Here is a 23,181-nt window from a genome sequence, read left to right as displayed (position 1 = left end):
CCTTGAAATAGAAGCTGACAGGACAGTGATTCTTTGTGTTGATGGTGGTCAATGAATATTCTTATTTTTGAAAGTCATATTCTTATCTTTAAATACAAGTTTTAGAATAAGGTTGAAAATGGAGAAAGTAAGCTCGTTTTACAATCATAACATAAAATGATTCTAACTATAATCTGAATTTTGGTTAAACTCTTACACCTGAGGATTACTTGAGTTCTTTTTAAAACTATGACTTTCATATTATTTTATAATCCAGGAAGAAGGTACTTCTTTTCTGCAGTTTAAAAACTGATGGCATTTTGGAAGATGGCCATAGTAGGGCAGACGGAAGGAAGCTAAGATTGTCTAATTGGAGGAGTAGAGAGAAGCAGTGTGATCAGGACCTTACGAGTAGCTTGGTAACCGAGTTAATCCAAAGATGTTAAAGGTTATGGACTATAATTGTATTGGTTTTGTTTCTGAAGAACTGCTGTCAGTAGAGTTAGATTTTATTTTATTTTTCAAAATAAGTTGATAATGTATATAGCTAGGTGGTTAATTTGACTTTCCATTTTGTAACCTTTGTTTATTAATAGTTAAACTTTCTTCTGAAGGATTTCTTGTTTTATATTAAATTTTTGAAGAGTATTCTGCTTTTTGTTAGGAAACTTGAGATGGAAGCAAAGAGAAAGCAAGAAGAAGAAGAGAGAAAGAAAAGGGAAGATGATGAAAAACGTATTCAGGTCTGTACTCAGTAGGCAATCAGACTGAATTTCTATCAAAATGAAATCTACAAAATTACAAAACAAGATCTTGATTTACTAGGTATAAATTGTCATTGTTTTGTTCTAGAGATGGAAGGCAGTTTCTCAAGTGGTTATGGGACGGGATTTTGGAGCTAGGGAAGTGAGTTCAAATCCAGCCCCTCCCTGACAGAAATTGTGACATTGCACAAGTCACGATGTGGGCCACAGTCTTCTCTCTCTGCAATGGAGATAAATAGTGATTGTGAGCATTAAATGAGTTAACACGTGTTAAGGCATTTAGAACAGTGCCTTGTTCAATAAGTATAGGTGGTGGTTATTCATAGGGGGAAGGTCAGATCCATATTCAGTTACATTATATAATGTTTTAAAATTGTTATTTTATAACTTTGTACATACTGATATTAATAGGTTAGGATTAAGATAGTCTCCTTACCCCCATCTTTTAAAAAGTCCATGTCTGGAACACTTTTACGTGGTGAGGGGAATGATCAGGTAAACAAGTGGAGAGGCCCGGGTGCCATGGCCTTCTGTGCCGGCAGGCGGAGGTGGAGGCGCAGCTGGCCCGACAGCGGGAGGAGGAGTCCCAGCAGCAGGCCGTCCTGGAGCAGGAGCGCCGAGACCGGGAGCTGGCGCTGCGGATCGCGCAGAGCGAGGCGGAGCTCATCAGCGATGAGGCGCAGGTGGACCCGGGGCTGCGCAGGTACCGCGCGGGGCGAGGCGGGGGCGGAGGGGGCGGGGCTCTCCGCGGCGGAGGGGGCGGGGCTTTGCCGCTTGACCTCCCTGCCTGCCTCTTTGCAGCGTTAGGGTAGGTGAGAGTCATCATGTTCCTTAGGTCCTGGTACATTTGCCATTTAAAAATGATTTATATTCACTTTTACGCCACCCAAGTGAATGAAGCAACTGATTTCATCAAACTGTTAAACTATTGAAATTTAAAGCTGGTATTTCAGTTCTTGAGTAGTTTAAGAAAATATCTTAAGTTTTACTCTGAAATTATCAGAGTATTGTATAAAGGGTAGACAAATAATTTCTAAGTATCTGCTGTTCAACACTGGCATAAAAATCAGTGAATATGTTATAATCCAGTTTAATATTTTTGAGGTTGGAATTCATTACTTTCCTAATGCAAATTTTAAAAATATGTCACATACCCTAACACTTTAGAAATTTTACGCGTACACACACGCTCCCTCCAGCTTCCCCATGATTTAGAATAAACAGATTTCCCTTTCCAAGAAGAAAGCTTAATCACATTGAAGTATTTTGACTTCTCACGTTTCTGAATTAGCTCTAAATACTATGGAGTGTGGAGGAACACGGAAGTTCTTATTAAAAGTTGCAGGAAGGTTTTTTTGTTCTTTTCGGTACGTGGGCCTCTCACTGTTGTGGCCTCTCCCGTTGCGGAGCACAGGCTCCAGACGCGCAGGCTCAGCGGCCATGGCTCACGGGCCCAGCCGCTCCGCGGCACGTGGGATCTTCCCGGACCGGGGCACGAACCCGTGTCCCCTGCATCGGCAGGCGGACTCTTAACCACTGCGCCACCAGGGAAGCCCGCAGGAAAGTTTTACTATAACAGATTCATTCTCTAAAAATACAGAATGTAGAAACAGTAGTTACTATTATTATTTATTTGTAAAAACAAAGTAAACTAGTTTGTAGTGTTCCTTTATGTGTAGGTATATTGTGTATATATTGAGAGGCACATAGATGGGTGTAACCATGCTTTTCAGAATGTCAGAGCACTGTTTATGACAAAATAATTAAAATACAACCACTAGATGTTGCTATTTCCTTGTGAAAGAAAAAAAATACTTGGCCCACCACATTGTAAGGTGGTGATTAGGTTTTATTTAGCTTAAAACAAAGATAGGGAAGGAAAAGAGTATGTTAAGTTGCCTTCACACTTTTTCCAGTAAATGATTATGTCGGGGAGCTCTGGAGTCTGAATTGCATATGAAAGTTACATTTAAATAAACTGAATATGCCTATGTGTTATAATAATTGTTAAGCTCTTTGGTTTGGGTTCACTGTTTGGGTTCCTTTATTAACATTTCACTATAATTAAGATATTTTTGCTCGCCTGTGGCTTTTGTAACTGCAGACTTCGCTCAGCTGCTGTTCGGTTCCTTCCACCTGTGTTTGGGTGGCTTGGCGGCGCCTTTGTGGAAAACTGACTAGTGGCCTAGGCCAGGCTCCTAATGAACCGAGCAGTGGCCCTGATGTGTGTGAGGAAGTCCTGCACTTGACCGAGCTGACTTTGTTATGGTTGAAGCTTGTTAGGGAGAGACTCATTAATGGAGTCATTGTTGGTGTTTATGGCTTAACTCTATGTTTAAGCATTTGAAATATTTAGCTCTATCCAGTGTCATTCCAGGTAATATGAGTAAGATACTGGCTCATATGTGGGCTCCTTCTCATCCTCAAAAAGATGCACTTCTTCCAATGTGAGTGGACCATTTAGGACCTTTAGGACCTTTAACTTAAGGGGGGAGTTACCTATGATTTAAGTTAAAGAGAATTAACTAGGGAATGGGACCACTCCCAAGTAATTAGGAGATACTCAAGCAGTTATGTCTTGAACCGCAGAAGAGTTAGTTTAGTTCTCCTGTGGGACAGCCTTAGGAATGGTGTCCCTACCTGGACTGTCCCTTCAGGTCCTGCCTGCCAGCTGTCTTCCAGGAAGAGAGCTGACCCTCAGGTCCCCATGAGCTCCTTCCCTTCTGAACTGCCAGGTTATTTTTTTATACACTGTCCTAAAAGCATTAGCACTTCATTGTGGATATGATGTTCTCTATAGATTTTCCGTGTTCGATAATTTTATCTTACTCCATGGGCTACATCTAAATGTTTTTGAATGTTTATGTTACCTTTGTTAACACTGAATTCTTTCTAACATATTTATGAGTAAGAACCTCTCTAAGTAACTCTGTTCTTAATATATGGCATGAAAATGTTCTTGGGTTCTGTGATACATTAAAAAACAATTTCAAGTTACTTTTCCAGCTTGGATTCCCATCCAGTAACTTCTAAGTAAGAATTGTTTCCTGCATAAGTAATATATTTTAAAATATCTCAATCAATGACACATATGATCCTGATGCAAAGTAATGATTTCACACTACCTTAAATTATAAAGTAATATCTAGATTCTACTAAAAACAAACACACAAACCTCACATGAATAGTTTTTTAATCTAGATGTAATGTATTCACTCTTTAATTTTCACAGAATGCCTTCAGTTTATTTTTTTCTAATCATTTGTAATGAAGATTTAAAAACATTAAAATTCTGAGTGTTCTCATACATAGATTAAATAGAGATAATGGAGTTTTTAAAATCAATTTGCAAAGTCACTGAAATACAAATTTGGCACAATCCAGATTTTCACAGTTCAGAATTGGTTATGGTATTGACTAAAATATACACATTCTTTTCACAGGATTAATGGAGCAGGACCCAAAATGACCCCGTATGTCATTTCCCTTTTAAAACTGATTTAATCATATAACCTTTTTTTTTTCTTCTTCTTTGTTAGGTTGTGGATACTTTTTAGGAGAAACATTTTCCTCATTGAAGTAAATTTTACATCATTATCATCATCATCATAATTATTATTTTGCCCAGGAAAAATGTTTAATGCTCCTGTTCGGTGCTCAATCACAGTAGTTTATGATTTGGTTTCTTTCTTTGTGTTTGCTCACTTTGTTTAAACTTTAATACCCATCTTGTTTTATGTGTTTTTAATTATCCCTTACTTATATCATTATAAAAGTAGATGTAGAGATATAAGTAAGAATAAATAAAATATTTAAAGTATTTGAGTCATGGCAGATAGCTTAGTTTTCCGTATATATAATAGTTCATTCTGCTAATATCTAAAATAGCTCATAATCTAAAGTTATATATGTAATGCTAATATTGGTGCTCGTGTATCTTTTTGTTATGAAAATCTCCCCAAAGAGAGAGAATCTAAGTAGCAATAGGGATATATGTATAAATTATACTTTATATGCATAAAATATATTTTTGCATATATTTTTACATATGTGCTATATGTATATAATTTTGAAATATATTTAAAATCTGAATTTTAATAGCTTTTAGGACTCCAACTGTACCCCTTATAGTGATGGTTCTTAACTCTGTCAGACCCCAGTACCAATAACAAATGCTTTATGAATGATGCAACCTACATTAATAATTCTCTCTAAACAATACATGTAAAAGAGAAATAAAATGACAGTAATTTATAATTATTTATTTTATTATATTTACTTTAATATGAAAGTGCTTGCTCACAACTACAGGAAAACGTAGTCAGGTACTCAGATGTTTTCACATATGCATAGAATCACCATGAGGGCAGCAGCTACAAATGCAAATTGATATAAGACAGTTGTATCAGTCAGTTAAATGCCACGAAATTGTGAACAGTCCTTTGTAAAGTTCTGAACAGAGTTAAACACAGTGTCCTCTCCATTATACAATAGTGGAGAAATTCCTAGAGAAATTCTGTGAATATTAAAACCATGCAAAAAAAAGGGTTGTTTTACATGTAGAACTTTATGTATAACTATGTGTATATAGTTTACATGTAACTATATGTATATGTGCGTTTCACCTCTATATGTCTGGTGGACATGTTAAAGTCATAGGGAACATGGAGCAGTTCATCTTATGCAGGACATTTGGCATCCCTGACCCCTCACCTCATCACATGCCAGCAGTGGACTCTCATAGCATCATTGCTCCCACAACGCACCACAAATTTTGAAACTTATCTCTGAGTGGGTGCCGTTGCATCCACTGCTTCATAGTTACCCTTTGAGCTTGAGTTAAATAAGCCTAGCAACCAACTGATGTCTGAGGTGAAACTGTGAGCATTTGCACAGAGGTTGGAAAAATCAGAAGGAAAAAAAAACACCTGGATGCAGGAGCCGTTTCTATCCAGCATATATGGTGCAGCTCCTAGAGCAGTAACATGCTCAGGTGGGATGTTGAATCAGTAGAGATTGCCCGTCCAGCGTGGGTGGTGTGAGGGCATCTGCGTATGAAACCTCCATATGATGAACAGACTACGGAGTAAAGAGCTTTGAAAGGCTGCGCATTCCCTTGAAATCTGCTGTGGGAAAAGAAATGTGAAGTTAGACAATTCTTATTAGCTTGATTTTATTTGATGATATTTGTGGTTTTTTACTTTGAGTTTGTTGCCCTTGGTCTTCAGTTTTGAAAGATGACTTCTTCTCTGACTGTGCTAGCTTGGCTAGACCTCTGTCAGCGCTGAACCTCAGCCAGTGTTTCTCACAAGGACGGAGAGACCTCTGCTCCTGTATAATCAGGGGCCCAGCTCTTGGCCGGCATCCGGGAAACTGAGCCCTGAGGCCAACATAGCCATCTTCTTTTCTTTTGATTTTTGCTGACTTATAAGATTTTGAGGTTACCAGAGTCTGATGAATAGAATGAATGAGAAAATGATTAATTATGAAGGAAGAGGACAGGAAAATAAAATACTAGTGAAGTTGATGAACATGATGACATGAACATTCCATTTCACAGAATTAAGCAAATTTTGACAAAAGTTATGCTCTTTTGGGTAATAAAAGAAAAGCAAGTTTTCGCCATTGGGAAATGTTTATCCTTGAAAGGTCAGAACACCTCAGATCTTTAACCAGTGCTTGAGGCATTTGGATTTTCTTAGGCATGCTTTGATTCAGAATTTTAGAGCTTTGAGTATATCAGACTCTTATTTAAACTCTGGCACTGTAACATAGATCAGTTTGGTTTACCACTATTATACCTTGTCTAATTAATATTTACTAAGCAACCCTGGTGCAAAAATCCTTGTATAGAATCTGTATCCTGCCAAGTTACCTGTATGCATTTATAACATGCTGATTATATTCTATCCATAAAAATATCACAGAAGCATGGCTCTCATGAGATTTTATCTAAAAGTTTCTACTGCAAAAATGAAGTGCAAGTAACTTTAACTGGGTTTAAGCAAAAATTTTGCTGTATTGTATGGCTATACATATTGAAAAGTATATTATCGACTTTTACGAAGTAAAATAATAGTGTATGGTTAATAAAGCAACAATCCTGTTGAAAATATAAATTTTAATTATACTTTTAGATCTTTTAAGTAATTTGTATAGTGGTCTTTTATCTAATTATGTTGTATTATCATTTTTCTTATAGGGAACAAATGGCGAAAGAAATGTCAGAAATTTTGAGTAGGTTAGTGCAGTGTAATTTGGGGAAATGAGCGTCACCTCCAAATCGTATTTTTTAAATTACTTTTCGTTATTTGGACTAGAACCTGTTATATGAGTAGCCTGTCCTTTCCATGTAAATTTTTGGTACAAGAAACGTGACTCTGCCCTCAGGCCACACTAACATAGAAAAAGGTAAAAAAAAAAAAACAGTGTTCCTCTAAATTGGCATTTTTCAGTGGGGATACCACTGGCATTTTGGTTGAGGCCATTCCTTGTTGGTTGTACTGTCGGGCTTACCATGAGCCCCTACCAGCTCAGTCTCGGTAGGGAGCCCTTCCTGTCCTTGGGCCCACTGCGCCTGGTTATAGGGGACGTGAGGAAGAGGGGGGCTCCAGGCAGCCCCTGTCCCCCACAGCACAGAGGTGGAACACCACCGGTGTAGAAGTCGAGCCACCAAGGAATATATCTTCCCAGCAGGATCTGGTCCATTATCAAGTGGATATGAATCAATAACATTTTAACTTTCAACTCTGGAGTTGCAGAGTTAATTGAAAGTGTTAAAATTAATATATTTTTTAAAATCAAAAGTCAGTTCTGCTACTACCTTCCTCTGTATTTCACATGACTGTCTTTATCACAAGTCTAAATAATCAGTAAATGAAGGTGTACCTTCATTTTACTATTTTAATAACGCCAAAGATTGGGGGGGAAGCATTTAAATGAATTTGATTTGTGCACTTCTTACGATGCTGAATATGCTTTTTTTTAGCAGGTGTATTTTTGTTTGACGTAATACGAATGAAAAGTTAGTAAAAACATATTTTAAGCAAAAATAGTTTGAATTCAGTGTGATTTTTAAAAGTATCAAAACACCTTATGTATATCAACATCTCGTATATATTCTGAGAGTCCATAAGAAAGAGGAAAGAAAACAATAACAAAACCCCATACTTTCAGCTGCTCTTCTAGAAAAGACTGGTAGAAGAGCTAGGAAGAAAAAATAATTTTTTTGTTAGTTCATTGAACGGTGGTTTCAGGATGTAGGAAAAAAAGAGAATATTTGAATAATGTTAAAAGCATAGCTTACTGTTAAGGGTAATAGAGAAACCTTGCTGACACACAGCTGGCTCTTTTTGAGCAAAGCGATTAATAAAAAGCTCCATGGAGAATGGCCAGTCACACAGCTTATGAAAAGAAGAGGTTTTGCAGTAAACTTGAAACAGATTTTAACCATGAAAATGCAGGAAGGACTAAACGGGCACACATTATTCTTTAGCCAAGCTTGGAAGTGACTAAAAATCATCATGTCTAACAGTTTTTAAGTATGTAGGGGGAAGTATGCTATTTTTATTCTCTAAAAGGAAAGCACAAATAGGCCTTTTAAAGAGGCAAAATTACTGTATTTGTTTCATTGTTAAGCTTAATGCTGAAGGAATAATTTTCCTTATTTCAGGAAGGAGGGTACATATTTTCAAGCATCACTTTTAAATAACATCAGTCTCATCAAGTGTCTGTGTCTTGATTGTTTGCCAAGATCGCTGTTGTCTTTCAAAATGTAGAATGCTGAGAAAAATATGAGCTCATTTTCAGTGTTATACTATGATCATCCCTCTTTAAGAGGAAGGTTTTCCAGGTAGTAGATCACAAGATCACAAAGTGGAAATGCTTTGTGTGATACCCGAGAAGCAATATTTTAGTTCTTTAATATTTAGTTCTTTTAATATTGTGTCATCTTCTTTTCATGTCTTGAAATATGATGTATTTAAATTCTTCCTTTGTTACATTGAGCTTAAAAGTTCACTTGCAGCTTATTCTGAGTGTCTGCTATGTGGCAAGTGTAATCTTTTGCAGAAAAATAATGTTCATTTTTACAGAAAAGAAATTTTTCCTGTATTTTTAGAATAATTATTTCAAATTATATGTATAGAAACAAATCTTAAGTGCTCAGTAGCACTGCTATGAAAAAGCTTATCCCATTTAACTTTTAAATTATTTATTTTATTTTTTATATTTTAAATATATGTATTTTATTTTTTATTTCTTTCCTCTTTTCCCACGCAAATGTTCCTCCTACATGGGGCAAGATAAAGCACTTGTGCCCTTTGAAATCTCTGTTATCTGTCTCATGACCTTCAGCCTTTTCCTTTAATTTACTAGTTGTCATATTATTACTCACTAAATACGTGGGTGTGGTTTTATCTGCTTACAGAACTTTTCTAAGTATTTTTAACACGGAAGCTCAAAAGTCACGGGAGTGTCCAGGCTCCAGCAGCTCTTTTAGCATGTGTCTAAAGACTCGGGCAGAGGGTGGTAGTTTGGCTACTCCCCTGGGGACCTCTAAACATCCAGATGTCCAGGGAGAGTCTGAGCCATTAGGAGTGGTGGGGCTTGGCCATCTGCAGGTTCCAGGAGTCTGCAGGTGAGTGGCTCATAAACCCTTCATGTGCCTCTAATGATCTTAAAGTATGTTGAGGAGTTGGCTTTTGATTTTAAAAAAAAATTTCAATTGAAGTATAGTTGATTTACAATATCATGTAAGTTTCAGGTGTACAGCACAGCGATTCAGTTATATATACACACACATACACACACACACATACATACACACATATACTTTTTCTCATTCTTTTCCCTTATTACATAATACTGAGTTTAGTTCTGTGCTATATAGTAGGTTATTGTTGGTTATCTAGTCTATACATAGTAGTGTGTATGTTAATTCCACCCTCCCAGTTTATCCCTCCCCACCCCCTTTCCCCTTTGTTAACCATAAATTTGTATTCTGTGTCTGTGATCTCTTTCTGTTTTGGAAATAAGTTCATTTGTGTCTTTTTATTTCTTTTAGATTCCACATATAAGCAATATCATATGATATTTGTCTTTCTCTGTCTGACTTACTTCACTTAGTATGATAATCTTTAGGTCCATCCATGTTGCTGCAAATGGCATTATTTCCTTCTTTTTTATGGCTGAGTAATATTCCATCGTATATATGGACCACATCTTCTTTATCCATTCATCTGTTGATGGACACTTAGGTTGCTTCCTTGTCTTGGCTATTGTAAATAGTGCTGCTGTGCACATTGGGGTGCATGTATCTTTTCAAATTATGGTTTTCTCAGAATATATGCCCAGGGGTGGGATTGCAGGATCATATGGTAGCTGTATTTTTAGTTTTTTAAGGAACCTCCGTACTGTTCTCCATAGTGGCTGCACCAATTTACATTCCCACCAACAGTGCAAGAGGGTTCCCTTTACTCCACACCCTCTCCAGCATGTATTATTTGTAGACTTCTTTGATGATGGCCATTCTGACTTGGGTGAGGTGATACCTCACTGTAGTTTTGATTTTGAGAAATATAAGTAAATGTATTGTCTCGATGTTCATATATCCATGAGATAGAAGATTTAAACTGAAGCCTGTGGGAAGTCCATGGCACTAGAACATTGGAATCAGAATTTCTGATTGAAAATCTAATATAGCTGTTGAATGATGCACTGGAAAATTTTAATTCACCTGGGCATCCCATAGTACACCATTCTTAATCTCGTCTGTCAAAGATACAAAAATTATTATATGTTTTTCCAGTAATTATTTCCAGTTCTCAAACTTATGTTCACATCCTTGCCTGTTTAGTCAACATTTCATTCGTGTTTCTAAGTTTAAATATGCAAAAATGTGTAATAATTACAGAGGCCCTGCTGTACAAGCCACCAAGGCAGCTGCTGGCACCAAGAAACATGATCTTAGTAAATGGAAATATGCAGAACTACGTGATACCATCAATACCTCTTGCGGTAAGTATATAGGGAGGATGAAAAGTGGGAAGACTCCATCGCTGTCAGGTAATATAAAATAAATGCCTAGATGGGGATGGGGATTTTTTTCATATAAATTAGTTTAAGTCATTCTCTTTGTTACTCTCACCTTGAAATGAAGGTGAATTTTATTGTGAATTTTATTTTCACAATAAATAGCTTTGTGAATTTTATTCACAAAGCTAAAAGAAAGACATACTTATTAAGTTAAATTCATTTTGCCCGTCTCTTGAATAGGCCAGAGAGGAAAAAAAAAAGCATAGAGGAATTATGGTTTGGGCTATATTAATGACTGACCCTCCTAACGTTATTCATAATAGTTAAATACCTATATATCAGACTGTTTTGGTCTATGAATGCAAAGTAAAAAATGGCAGTGGAGTCCTTCCCTTTTCAAGCTATTTTTCTTCCAGCAGAACAGAGTGAAAGGCTGTATCCAGAGAATCCCACAGTTGTGTTCACGTATAAATCACAGTGTTTGAATTCAGGGCACTGTAACTGGGGCTTCAAGTGTCATAGTCGTACAGGACGCCTCACTATGTTCTTTCCCTCTTCACTGAGTTTATCTGCATAATTACAAATGTAAAAGATGTGGTACATGTAAATCTAGCTTGTGTTTGAACACAGTGACTTCTTATTCTATTGTCGTGGTCTGTGACCTTGGACACATGACTTAACCTTCCTTTTTCAAGTTCTTCATCTATAAAAGCCCCATTTAGTCCAGGGTTCTTACATGGAGGAAAGATATAACATAGTAATAATGTTTAAGAAAATGCTCTGTAAGTGTAAAAGGTAGTATTACAATGAAGTGCTCGTCTTTATCAGTAATTAGTGTACTTTTGATTTTGTACTGTTAATTTAAAAATGAAATCTTCATTTAAAAATATATATGTTAAAAAGAAACGGAACTGAGTTATTTGTAGTGAGGTGGATGGACCTAGAGTCTGTCATACAGAGTGAAGTAAGTCAGAAAGGGAAAAACAAATACCGTATGGTAACACATATATATGGAACCTAAAAAAAAAAAAAGGTTCTGACGAACCTAGGGGCAGGACGAGAATAAAGATGCAGAAGTAGAGAATGGATTTGAGGACACGGGGAGGGGGAAGGGTAAACTGGGACGAAATGAGAGAGTGGCCTGGACATATATACACTACCAAATGTAAAATAGATAGCTAGTGGGAAGCAGCCGCGTAGCACAGGGAGATCAGCTCAGTGCTTTGTGACCACCTAGAGGGGTGGGATAGGGAGGGTGAGAGGGAGACGCAAGAGGGAGGAGATATGGGGATATATGTATATGTATAACTGATTCACTTTGTTATACAGCAGAAACTAACACACCATTATAAAGCAGTTATACTCCAATAAAGATGTTAAAAATATATATATTTATGCCACAGGATAATTATGCTAGACAACTAAATTACGATGTTAATTGCTGTTTTTGTTTTTTTTTTTAACTCTCTCTGTGTAATTGATAGATATTGAGCTCCTGGCAGCTTGCAGAGAAGAATTTCATAGGAGACTAAAAGTGTATCATGCTTGGAAATCCAAGAACAAGAAGAGAAATACTGAAACAGAGCAACGTGCTCCAAAGTCTGTTACTGATTATGGTAAAAACAAATCTGTACTTCTGAATGTTCCAAAGTATATGTATATAAAAAGTATATGTATATAATTACATGTAACTATACATAAGACATTTGAGTAAAATTTATACACAAGGCATTTGAGTAAAATTGTCCAATATAAATTTTCTCTTACTTTAGAACTATGGGTCCACTGAATCTAACACAACCATGATGGCTTATCTTTCAAAGTATTATTTCTGTTAGATACATCTTTAAAGTCATATTTGTTTAAAAGTATTGAATTTACTTGTTAAGATAAATTCTGGAGGTAAGAATAATCTTGTCCATACTGAGGAAGTTGTATGATAATGCTGTAAATACGTATTCTTTCCACATACACATATATACACATATGTAAAGATCATGTGTGGAAATGTAAAGATTACTATGAAAAAAAGAATATTTACTGCAAATATTATAAAGCTGTGAAAATATGAGTGAGAAATAATACCTTGGTTTAGACCAGAGTTTTACCTAGACCAGAATTTGCTTTTTTTGACTGAGATCCTAAAAATGAATTTTGTTTACTTTGTTATACAAAAGAAAAAGCTATATACCTGAAATTGGAAAATAGACCAGAATAGACATAACCTAGTAAAAGCAAGTACTAGCTTTAACATTAATTAAGAATACCTGTGATATGAGTTGTAATTTCAGTCTTAAAAGCAATAATGGGAATTTCATTTATTTAACTTGCTACTGGCACAATTTGTTAGGTTAATTCTGGCTAATGTCAAGCTGACAGCATATTTAATATCTTTTTTTAGAACGAGGTATATTCCCGACACTTGGTGGTATAGCTTAGCCATGTGTGTCCCCAGCTGACTTAGAAAAGGAGCTCACAGTTATATTTTGCCTCCCTTACCGCCTTCCTAGCAAATGAAACAGTGTTTGATGAAAGTCAATTAAATGGTGAAATTTTAGTGTTTCTAAGGTGTTGCAAAGATTAGATTGAGGAAGGGAAGTATTATTAGTAGTAAGAGAGATGTTAGTGCTAATGACGGCTCACCGGTGTCCTCAGTCAGGATATACCTCTCTTGCAAGAGCAGTGAGCTTGCCTGCAGCTAAGAAATGGCAGGAGGAAGGCCCTCTCAACCCTGATCTTCTGTGACCACCACTCTCTTCTCCAGTTTAAAAATTTGTCTCTGGGAAATGAAGATGACAGGATGATTCCATTGTCTGTTCACTGTCTGTACCAAGTTTCTACCACAGTTGCTTTGTTTTGTAAAAATGGCAAAGGGCTATTTTTTGTTTTGTTTTTTTTTGCGGTACGCGGGCCTCTCACTGTTGCGGTCTCTCCCGTTGCGGAGCACAGGCTCCAGACGCGCAGGCTCAGCAGCCATGGCTCACAGGCCCAGCCGCTCCGCGGCATGTGGGATCTTCCCGGACCGGGGCACGAACCTGTGTCCCCTGCATTGGCAGGCGGACTCTCAACCACTGCGCCACCAGGGAAGCCCAGGGCTATTCTTTTTAGCTATAATCTTTAGCTGTAATGTTCTAATGATGACCTTGAACTGATTGGGTTTCATTATGTTCTATTTCAGAATTTATACATCTGCACGATTGCACTTCTTAAAACAAAGAGTACTTCCCTGGTGGTGCGGTGGTTGAGAATCCGTCTGCTAGTGCAGGGGACACGGGTTTGATCCCTGGTCTGGGAAGATCCCACATGCCACGGAGCAGCTAAGCCCGTGTGCCACAACTACTGAGCCTGCGCTCTAGAGCTCGGGAGCCACAACTCCTGAAGCCCGCACGCCTAGAGCCCGTGCTCCACAAGAGAAGCTACCGCAATGAGAAGCCCACATGCTGCTACTAGGGAAAGCCCGCACACAGCAACGAAGCCGAAAATAAATGAATGAATGAATGAATGAATGAATGAATGTTGTAATATTTGGCACACACATTTTTTAAAATTAATTAATTTATTTTTGTCTGTGTCAGGTCTTAGTTGCGACATGTGGGATCTTTCGTTGCAGTGTGTGGGCTTCTCTCTAGTTGTGGCGTGCGGGCTCCAGAGCACGTGGGCTCTGTATTTGCTGCACACAGGCTTGGGCTTAGTTGCCCCGTGGCATGTGGGATCTTAGTTCCTTCACCAGGGATTGAACCCGTGTCCCCTGCATTGGAAGGTGGATTCTTAACCACTGGACCACCAGGGAAGTCCCCGGTACACACATTTTTAATGAATATATAAATATTTCATGTATTATTGTAGCAAACCAAACCTTTGGTACCTTAGTCATCCAACTTTGCCCCCAAAAGAGCAAATAACATGCAGCTTACCTTACTGGTTCCTATGCTGTTTCCACTCATAAAGTACTTTTTGGAAGAACAACAGAGTAGATTAAGAAAATTTCTCAAGGGTCCCATCCAGGTAGATGAACAAAATTATGAATTGTGTAGGAACACACTCCCGCATATATGCAGCCTTCAGGGAATTTGAATGTCGGTCATTTTCAGCATAAAATGTAACTTCTGCCCTGAAAGGTACTTTTTTTCCTCTTCATTTTTCTGTCATGTAAAATTCACTCTGACACAGGAGTACAGTTGACAGGAAAGGTGAAGGGCACCAAGGTGCTTAACAGCTCACCTGAGAAAATTCTGTACTTTAGGTGGTTTCCTAATGGTGCAGCTGCTTGACCTTTAAAAGGAACTGCTCTGTAGTTTAAAATTTAGAAGGAATAGAATTCATTAATTTGAGAAAATAAAATGATGACAACTTATGATAAACAAAAATATAACTTGGTATTATTGCCTTTAAGAGTAAGACATTGACAAATTATGGTAAATTCTTAAGAGTTAAGAGTTGGGTGGCTCAGAGCCCTCTCCCGTGTGCTATACTGGGTGAGCACACTCTCATCGCATTTACCCCGGAAAGAGGCTTTCAGAAATAATTTTTGGGGGCAGTGGCAAATTACCCAGTAAAAGATTTACATTTACTTGCTTAAAACAATGACTTTGGAGAGGAGTTTTATTTCATAGGTCCTAAATAAAAATGTTGTGAGTTTAATATTTAAGACAATGTGAAGAAATTAAAACATGCTGAGTACATGTAAGTGTGGCAATGCTTCTTCTCTATATAAAAAACATTTTTTTAAATGAATTTATGAGTTATTCTCTTTTTTCCCCTACACAAATTCTAGTAGTGCTTTAAAGGTACTTTCATCTTGATTATTAAGTCACTGTTTTGGATTCTTGTTTGGACATTACTGTGTTTGAAAATTAAAATTTTTTGGTCCTCTTTGTATGTCCATCAAGCAGGATGTCCTAAAAACGTAATCAAAATAGCTTTAAAAAAATTGGAAAGCAGCATCTACTTGTAGGTAGTTCTGGGAGTATTTGGCCATGGATAGGGTATTTATTTGTTAGTCACCACCTCCATTGATGGGAAGGCATTATAAATTAGAAGAATGCTCATTTAACAGTTTTGGCATTTTTATCTTTTCTTCAACATAAAATATTTGTTCACAGATTTTGCACCATTTTTGAACAATTCACGTAAGTCAATGGGTGGTAACTCATGAGCTAACTGGAAGATGGGTTAAAAATACTTTATAAAGTACTAACTTCTTCTAAACATTGTTTTGCTACAATTTTAAGGTGAATTTGTAGTACACTAATGTTGGTTTATCTGTACTAAGATACCTCATTTGAGATGGTACTTTCATTTGGATCACTCCAAAATATACATGCAGAACAAAATTTAATTAATCTGTTATTTCATCAAATTAATTCCTTTTTAAACTGAGTATGCCCAGTTCTTATTGTAGCAAAACTCTATCTTAATAAGCAGCTGATCTTTTAGAGTAAAGACTAACTTTAGGTGCTGGTTTCAAATACTGTGATGGTGTAAGCATTTCTGTCCGAAGAGATTTGAGTTTCGTATGATAATGTACACAAGCTTAATAGAATACCTCTTAATAGGAAGAGGAGATTATTCTGTTACTTTTACAGCTTCCTATGATGCACATTTTTTGATCATCTAAAAGCTCTGAGTCATCTTAGTGTACAGTAAATTTCTTCTAGAATCAGTTCAGCAGTAATGATTTGAATATAATGCCATATTTATTTGCCAACTGGTTGGACATGATTTTTTTTACTGCTTCCAGTAATTTACAGACTTACAAATTTGAAACTTATTCACACTTTTGAAGATAACAATTGGATGTGCAAGAAATAGTTGTTTAGAAGATTAGTTTCAAGCTTTTAACGTCTGTATCTTTGTACTTTTCCAGGTGGATATTCATTTCCAGGCTTCCCAAATACAATTTCATTTCTCACATTAGTAGAAAAAAGCCATCCAAGACTTTCCATCGGGTTTCTAAATTTTACCCAATATATTAAGTTACAGGGGATTGTTATTTTGAAAGAAAAAAAGTAGGTTATACTAATGGGTGGCCATCAGTATCATAGTAAGTTTCTTGTCAACAGGACATTGAGTTCTAATTCACTGCTGAAGATGGAGGGAAGGGTTTTTTTTTTTTTCTAATCCTTTTATAAAATGTCTTAGTTTTGAGTTAGTGTATTTTCTGCAAAGTAGGTAGTTTTTAAAACTCGAAATGGAAACACTGAACTGTAAGTTGCTTTGAGGGAACAGGAACGAGAGAATAAATAAGCTTATCTCTGGTAACATGCTAAAGGTGATACGGCTTTTTAAAGTCACTAACAAAACTGGGTCTCTTTCTTTCATAGGCATATACAGCTTTGCTAACTGCTTTTTGCTTTCTCTTGTTTGCACGAAAATAAATTGAGCTGCTCTAAAGCTTTTTGCTATTGGTGCAAAAAGTGGACTAAGAGTAATTTCATCCTTTCAGTACTTGGGAAGTCTTACAAAAGCCACATGACTGTCCTTGACTTGTACATATTATATAATTTTTCATTGACATACTTAGCTTTTCAGTGAGATTCTTAATTGAGCTGCAGTAAATGATTGGTCTACCTTTAAAGTTATGAGTATAGAGCATATTAAACAGATTTACCAGAATTATGCTCCTGAAGATGTAAAGTCATTGCCTCAGAGAACTGAATATTTTCAGGAAAAAAACCCAAAACTCAACCGTTTAGTAATGGAAATTGAGAAAAGAGATGATATGAGCTCGATGCCCAGTGTTAGCAGAAAAGCAAGGATTTCTCTTTTCTATTGGCAAAGGAAACCAAATATTATCCACGTTCCACTTATTGCAGTGGATTTTATTCCAAGAGAAGTCTGGTTTCAGAGTAAGTAAATCTCTCTGAGTGAAAGTTCATGCTTACTGTTACAGTTTTGTTGTTGTTGTCACAAAGTTGTCTAAATCTTATTAGTAAAATATCTGTGTTATCTTGGCCATTTAAAATCCCAGAATCAGTTGGCAAAGGAGAAAAATGTTATGTCTTTCACTCTTTTGAGAAACTGTGATTAAAGCGACAAATATCTAGAATCCCTCAGATTTGTGAAACTACTGTTTATTTGTTTCATCATAAATAGTCCTGCAAAAGTTATTCTGCAGCCTTCATTTGAACTCTTTGGAGGAAAAAATATAAATCTCGTCAATAATACTAGTTTGCTTTCCTGCTGAGTGAGTTCATTTTGTGTGCAGATGCAGTCATTTGTGGGAATCTGCTAGGGGCTGGTTGTTGTCATTGCTGCTGCGGCTGATGGTGTGTGTGTGTGTGTGTGTGTGTGTCTGTCTGTGTGTTTACAATGCCCAGGAACATCTTCAGGGGAAGAAAATCCTAAGAAATCACCCTTTGAATTGTATTCATCTGTAGGCAGTTCCAATCTACATTTTGTCTTAAATTCACTCTTGGGAGGAGCCCCTCTTTTTGCTTTTGTAAACATTCGTGGTGCACTTTAGGATTAAAGGCTGCTCTCCTTATCCCTTGGGCTGCTGGCGTGACTCTGCTTGTTCTCTGTGACAGCTCAGCAGAACCCGGCAGCTCAGCTGCCTGCCACGCAGCAGGGGATCGAGATGAACCGGCAACAGCGCTTCTTCCGCATCCCGTTCATCCGCCCTGCGGACCAGTACAAAGACCCGCAGAATAAGAAAAAAGGCTGGTGGTATGCTCATTTTGATGGACCGTGGATTGCCCGGCAGATGGAGCTTCATCCTGACAAGCCACCCATCCTCCTGGTGGCTGGTGTGTACGATTCACATGAGAAAAAATTTATAAAGCGGAGGAGGATTGTGTACCCTCTGAATGAAATGGTGTGATGTACAGTGTAATAATTCATTAAATTTCAGGGTTGAGGCGTGGAGCTCCGCAGTTAAGTCCCATCAGTTGAGGATAACTTCTTTACAATATGGAATGGCTTGGATTAATTATGGCCTTGTAGAGCTCATAGAAACTTGTCTGTGTCCTAGGAACCTTTTCATTGGTGTCTGATTATATCATTTGCTTTGTAATGGTTATTTAAGGAAATGTAGCATTTTTTCTTTTTTTTTTTTTGGCGGTACACGGGCCTCTCACTGTTGCAGCCTCTCCCGTTGCGGAGCACGGCTCCGGACGCACAGGCTCAGCAGCCATGGCTCACGGGCCCAGCCGCTCCGCGGCATGTGGGATCCTCCCGGACCGGGGCACAAACCCGTGTCCCCTGCATTGGCAGGCGGATTCTCAACCACTGCGCCACCAGGGAAGCCCCATGTAGCATTTTTAATAACCCTGGTAACTTGTTTTTTCAACTGCATCGTTAGTACATTTTGAAATGGAACTTGGTGGAGGACACATTTGTTTCTGGTGAATTTATGAAGCAGATTTCAATCTTAGAGGAAGGAAATGGTTGTAAAAGTCCTCAAATCTATGAGAATTGGTAGACATTTCAGGAATAAAGTTTACAATAAATGGCTCTGAAAGGAGGTATAGTAATTCTCTGATGTCTCATCTGTGCAGGTAAGGATGACATGGAGATGTGTGAGCTGAATCTTGAAGAGACAGGCCTGACTCGAAAGCGTGGTGCTGAGATTTTGCCAAGACAGTTCGAAGAAATTTGGGAACGCTGTGGAGGCATCCAGTATCTTCAGAAAGCAATTGAGAGCAGACAGGCCAGGCCCACCTATGCCACGGCCATGCTGCAGAATCTGTTAAAGTAGAAATTGCACTAGCCTTGCAGCTGGGAGCCCTTGCCATGGCACTCGGTAGGGAGTGTGTCCCAGAGATTTAACCATTCCAAGATCAAGTTAGAATTACTTATACAAAGTGAACAGATTTTATTAATCATGGCTTTTTGTTAATTTAAGGTTAATTATGGTAGTGAATTTGGGACCTAAAATTTATTTTCCTGTATCCAGCTGTAACTGTTAGACCTCTCATTATTGTAATACTTGCTACACTTGGACAGACTCTTGACATTTCTCCTTCTTTGCCAACAGACTACCTTAAATCCATCTTAATTGTTCTTTAGGAAAAGAAGTTTTTAAAAAATGCAGAGTTCTTGCTTTTTAAGGATGGCACAGTACCGTATGACTGGAATAAAGAAAACTTAGCTTCAATTTTCATACAAAAATTAAGGCACTTAAAATGATCAAGGCACTGATATTTTGATCTGAAAGCTGTGTACTTTCTATACTAACTTTTTCAGGAATTCATGGAAATTTCCGTCAAAGGTGGAAATTTTTAATTTTTTCCCCCTCTTTTGCAGTGTCTTAGTTTGAGTAAAGCAGTTTACCTGAAGTTCTAGAATTCTGGAGAGAGCCTTGATGTATTTGATGCAATCTGTGATAAAGAAGGTACATAGTATCCTGCACAGATTTGTTTTGCTTTTCTGTCACATTGTGTTGCTCTAAGAATATGTTCATATATTCCATGGACAAATAAAGGAAATTTAGATCGTTTAAATGCTTGAAAGTTTTGAGATAACTTTGTTTCATTTAGAAAAGGAAATAGGTTTTAGGTGGCAGTTTGGCTTAACTGGACTGAATTCAAATATTCTTTCACTTTCATCTCAGTTGTGATTTTGTGTCAGAATCTTGTCCAAGTTGTTTCATGTGATTTAAACTAGTGTCCTGCTTCAACACACCTTTGTTTTTTTAAAAAAATTCCTGTTGTCTTTTTTGGCCTTTGAGATTTTGGTAATTGTAGAGCTCTTTTATAAGCCTTATAATTCAAAAACTCTGCACTGAGGAATTAATTGCTTGTTTCATGTAACTGATAATTAAAACAAAAGTTTTGTGTGCTGTTTAGTTTTGATCAAATGTCAGCAGTTTCGAGCCTAATATTTATGACTTTCATATTAGGAATTTGGAAACAAACATACATCAAGGAGTTATGTTGACATAATCCTAAGGAGTCTTGTTTGTATTTTAGAATAAAATTAGAAAATAAAATTGCTCTCTGTATTTTTTTCCCCCTGATGTTTAAAGACCCTAACCTTTGAAATGAATTTCCTGTGATTTTTTTTTTTTTTTTTTTTTTTTCCTAGAAAGAGTACCTCAGTTAGGAAAGTATTTCCCAGCTGACTGGATTAGTGCTTGTGAGCTGGACACTGTTTTCAGAATTGCTTCTCTCATTATATGTTTTAGTATAGAGATATTTATTTATTATGATACTGTGCAAACGCTCATCTTCTGTTAAAGAAAGTAAATGGTCCTGTCTGTACTGTTGAGAATGTGACTGTGATTCTCTTTTTAAGGCTGTATTACTGCATAGACTCACCCACCCTTGGGTCATTTGGTCCCTGTGATTTGGTGACAGAAGGTCTGGTTACTGAAAATAAATGTCCTGTTCTCCCTCTTCCTATCGCTCGCCTTTAACTGGTGTTTTTATTTGCACAGGATAGTGAATGATAAGCTTTTTTCTTAACTGGTAACAAGTAGAGTCCTGGAAGAAAATTTAGTAACCCAATAGATTTTTAATGACTTGTGCCCTTAGCGCTGCTTCCAGAAACAGTGTCCTAGATACATGCAGGCACTTGATGGAAAACTAATCACACAGGGTAAATTATCGTAATGAGAGAACTTAAAGTTTTGAAGAATTTGCGAGAAATATATCACAGCAAGGCATTGTTACAGGTCTTTAATTTTTTACTTTAAGAGCTGATAAAATTATAGCCAGTCTTAAGCCATTTTGTTGCTAATTATGTCACAGAGCTGTCCTAGAACATGTCTATTTTTAAGTAATCTCCTGAGTTAATTGTGGCTCCAGGAGACTTGCCCTAATTCAGATAGACTTACGGTCACCTACATAACAACAGCTCTGCACACACAGAAGCCCCTTTGCTGGAGAAGCTTGGGACCTCCATCATCCTTTAAGGGAAATAGCAGAGAGAGTGTTGTGAAAAATGGAGATGCAGCTTCTTTACAGTGTTCACAGTCAAACCCAGAAACACTAGGTGAAAACGGTATGAATCAAACGTCAATTTATATTTTAATCAGTTTAATTGAGATGTAAAATTAGAAGTTAAAACGAGCATACTGTACATTAAGAACTAATTCTTCCCAATGCTTGTCTCACTCAGTACCAGTTCCTTCCTTAGTGTGTATGCTTTGCAAAGGTAGATGTACATAAAATATTAAAACTGAGAAAACAACATGTTTTCACATTTAATTATGGTGTAATTCCTAATCTCATTCACACATGTGAGGTACGTATTGTGAGCTATGGGTAGGCACTGAGATAAAATTTCTCTAATACATACATATATTAAGAGAACAGTGAGTTTTCTTAGTTCTAAGGTTGACTAGATGGCACCTTCTTTGCCCATTCCCTACCTCAGGACATTTTTTTTTTTTTTCAGTATGCGGGCCCCTCACTGCTGTGGCTTCTCCCGTTGCGGAGCACAGGCTCCGGACGCGCAGGCTCAGCGGCCATGGCTCACGGGCCCAGCCGCTCCGCGGCACGTGGGATCTTCCCGGACCGGGGCACGAACCCGTGTCCCCTGCATCATCAGGCAGACTCTCAACCACTGCGCCACCAGGGAAGCCCGATGGCACCTTCTTAAAGGATTATATGAGGAGGAAGTAAAATAGTACACTTGGGAGCACAAGCCCATACAAAAGACATCCTATTGTAACTCACATTCTGCTTCCTATGGGTACTTTCTGTAGGTCATTCTTTCCAGTAACATAGCGAACGCTTTTGTTTTGCAAACACCAAAACAAAAGATCATATCAGGTCACAGAAGAAAAGATCATCTTAAGTGGAACACAGGTGGTATTTGTGGAAACAGAGAGTAGAAACTCACAGGCACAAGAAATAATGAGGATTTTGTAGTTTTATTAATTGGATTTTTAAAAAGATATTTTCATTCACGGGTTATTACAGTGGTTCTCAGGGGATCCAAACAGGTGGATCTTTGGTTTCTTCACCTAAACTACCTTAAGAGTACCTGAATCAGTAGAATAAATATTATTGAATGAATCAGTGATTTACTACAGTGTTAGTGGTACACCTAACTCCTCTTACAGAAGCGGTAAGCAGAGATCCAGAGAGCTCAAGTAATTTAATTCTAGACCACGAAAGAGAGAGAAATGCCTTTGCTCCACTCATGTGGGGCACAAAGAATCACAACAAGCAGACTTCTTTGAGTAGCCCCTGGGGGTTTATGAGGGGTTGCTGTCCTGTCTCCATCTTCAGAAGACGTGATGGCCTTTGTCTGTTTAGCGTTACCAGCAGTAACAATTACTGAGCATTTTTATTTCTTCCAGAATATAAACTAACAAGGGATGGGAGGACAGAGGATATCTAAACATTAGAAGAAGGACAGGTAAGGGGGAAGGTTGTAACAATAAGGAAAGAGAAGAGTGGATGGAAGAGAAAGAAAAGAGGTGCACCCCTGAAGACGCTACACCCCAGGCTGA

The 23,181-nt window shown here is 37.6% G+C and overlaps 1 protein-coding gene across 1 annotated transcript in view; it reads left to right on the top strand.

Annotated features, from left to right (window-relative positions):
- MYO6 (myosin VI) overlaps nucleotides 1–21,107 on the top strand; it is a 141,830-nt gene extending 120,723 nt beyond the window's left edge. Inside the window, exons 26-35 of the mRNA XM_081251099.1 lie at nucleotides 624–722; nucleotides 1,286–1,446; nucleotides 3,750–3,776; nucleotides 4,187–4,216; nucleotides 6,946–6,984; nucleotides 10,657–10,760; nucleotides 12,263–12,394; nucleotides 15,881–15,907; nucleotides 18,308–18,526; nucleotides 19,277–21,107. Coding sequence (XP_081107225.1) covers nucleotides 624–722; nucleotides 1,286–1,446; nucleotides 3,750–3,776; nucleotides 4,187–4,216; nucleotides 6,946–6,984; nucleotides 10,657–10,760; nucleotides 12,263–12,394; nucleotides 15,881–15,907; nucleotides 18,308–18,526; nucleotides 19,277–19,476 — 1,038 coding nt within the window. The 3' untranslated portion in view covers nucleotides 19,477–21,107. The remainder of the gene's footprint in view (nucleotides 1–623; nucleotides 723–1,285; nucleotides 1,447–3,749; nucleotides 3,777–4,186; nucleotides 4,217–6,945; nucleotides 6,985–10,656; nucleotides 10,761–12,262; nucleotides 12,395–15,880; nucleotides 15,908–18,307; nucleotides 18,527–19,276) is intronic.
- Nucleotides 21,108–23,181: the final 2,074 nt, after the last annotated feature.

The sequence above is a fragment of the Mesoplodon bidens genome, assembly GCF_964165515.1.
Source record: "Mesoplodon bidens genome assembly, chromosome: 12".
Lineage (NCBI taxonomy): Eukaryota > Metazoa > Chordata > Mammalia > Artiodactyla > Ziphiidae > Mesoplodon > Mesoplodon bidens.
The sequence above is the reverse complement of the archived record's forward strand: the minus strand, read 5'-3'. Positions and strand labels throughout refer to the sequence as shown.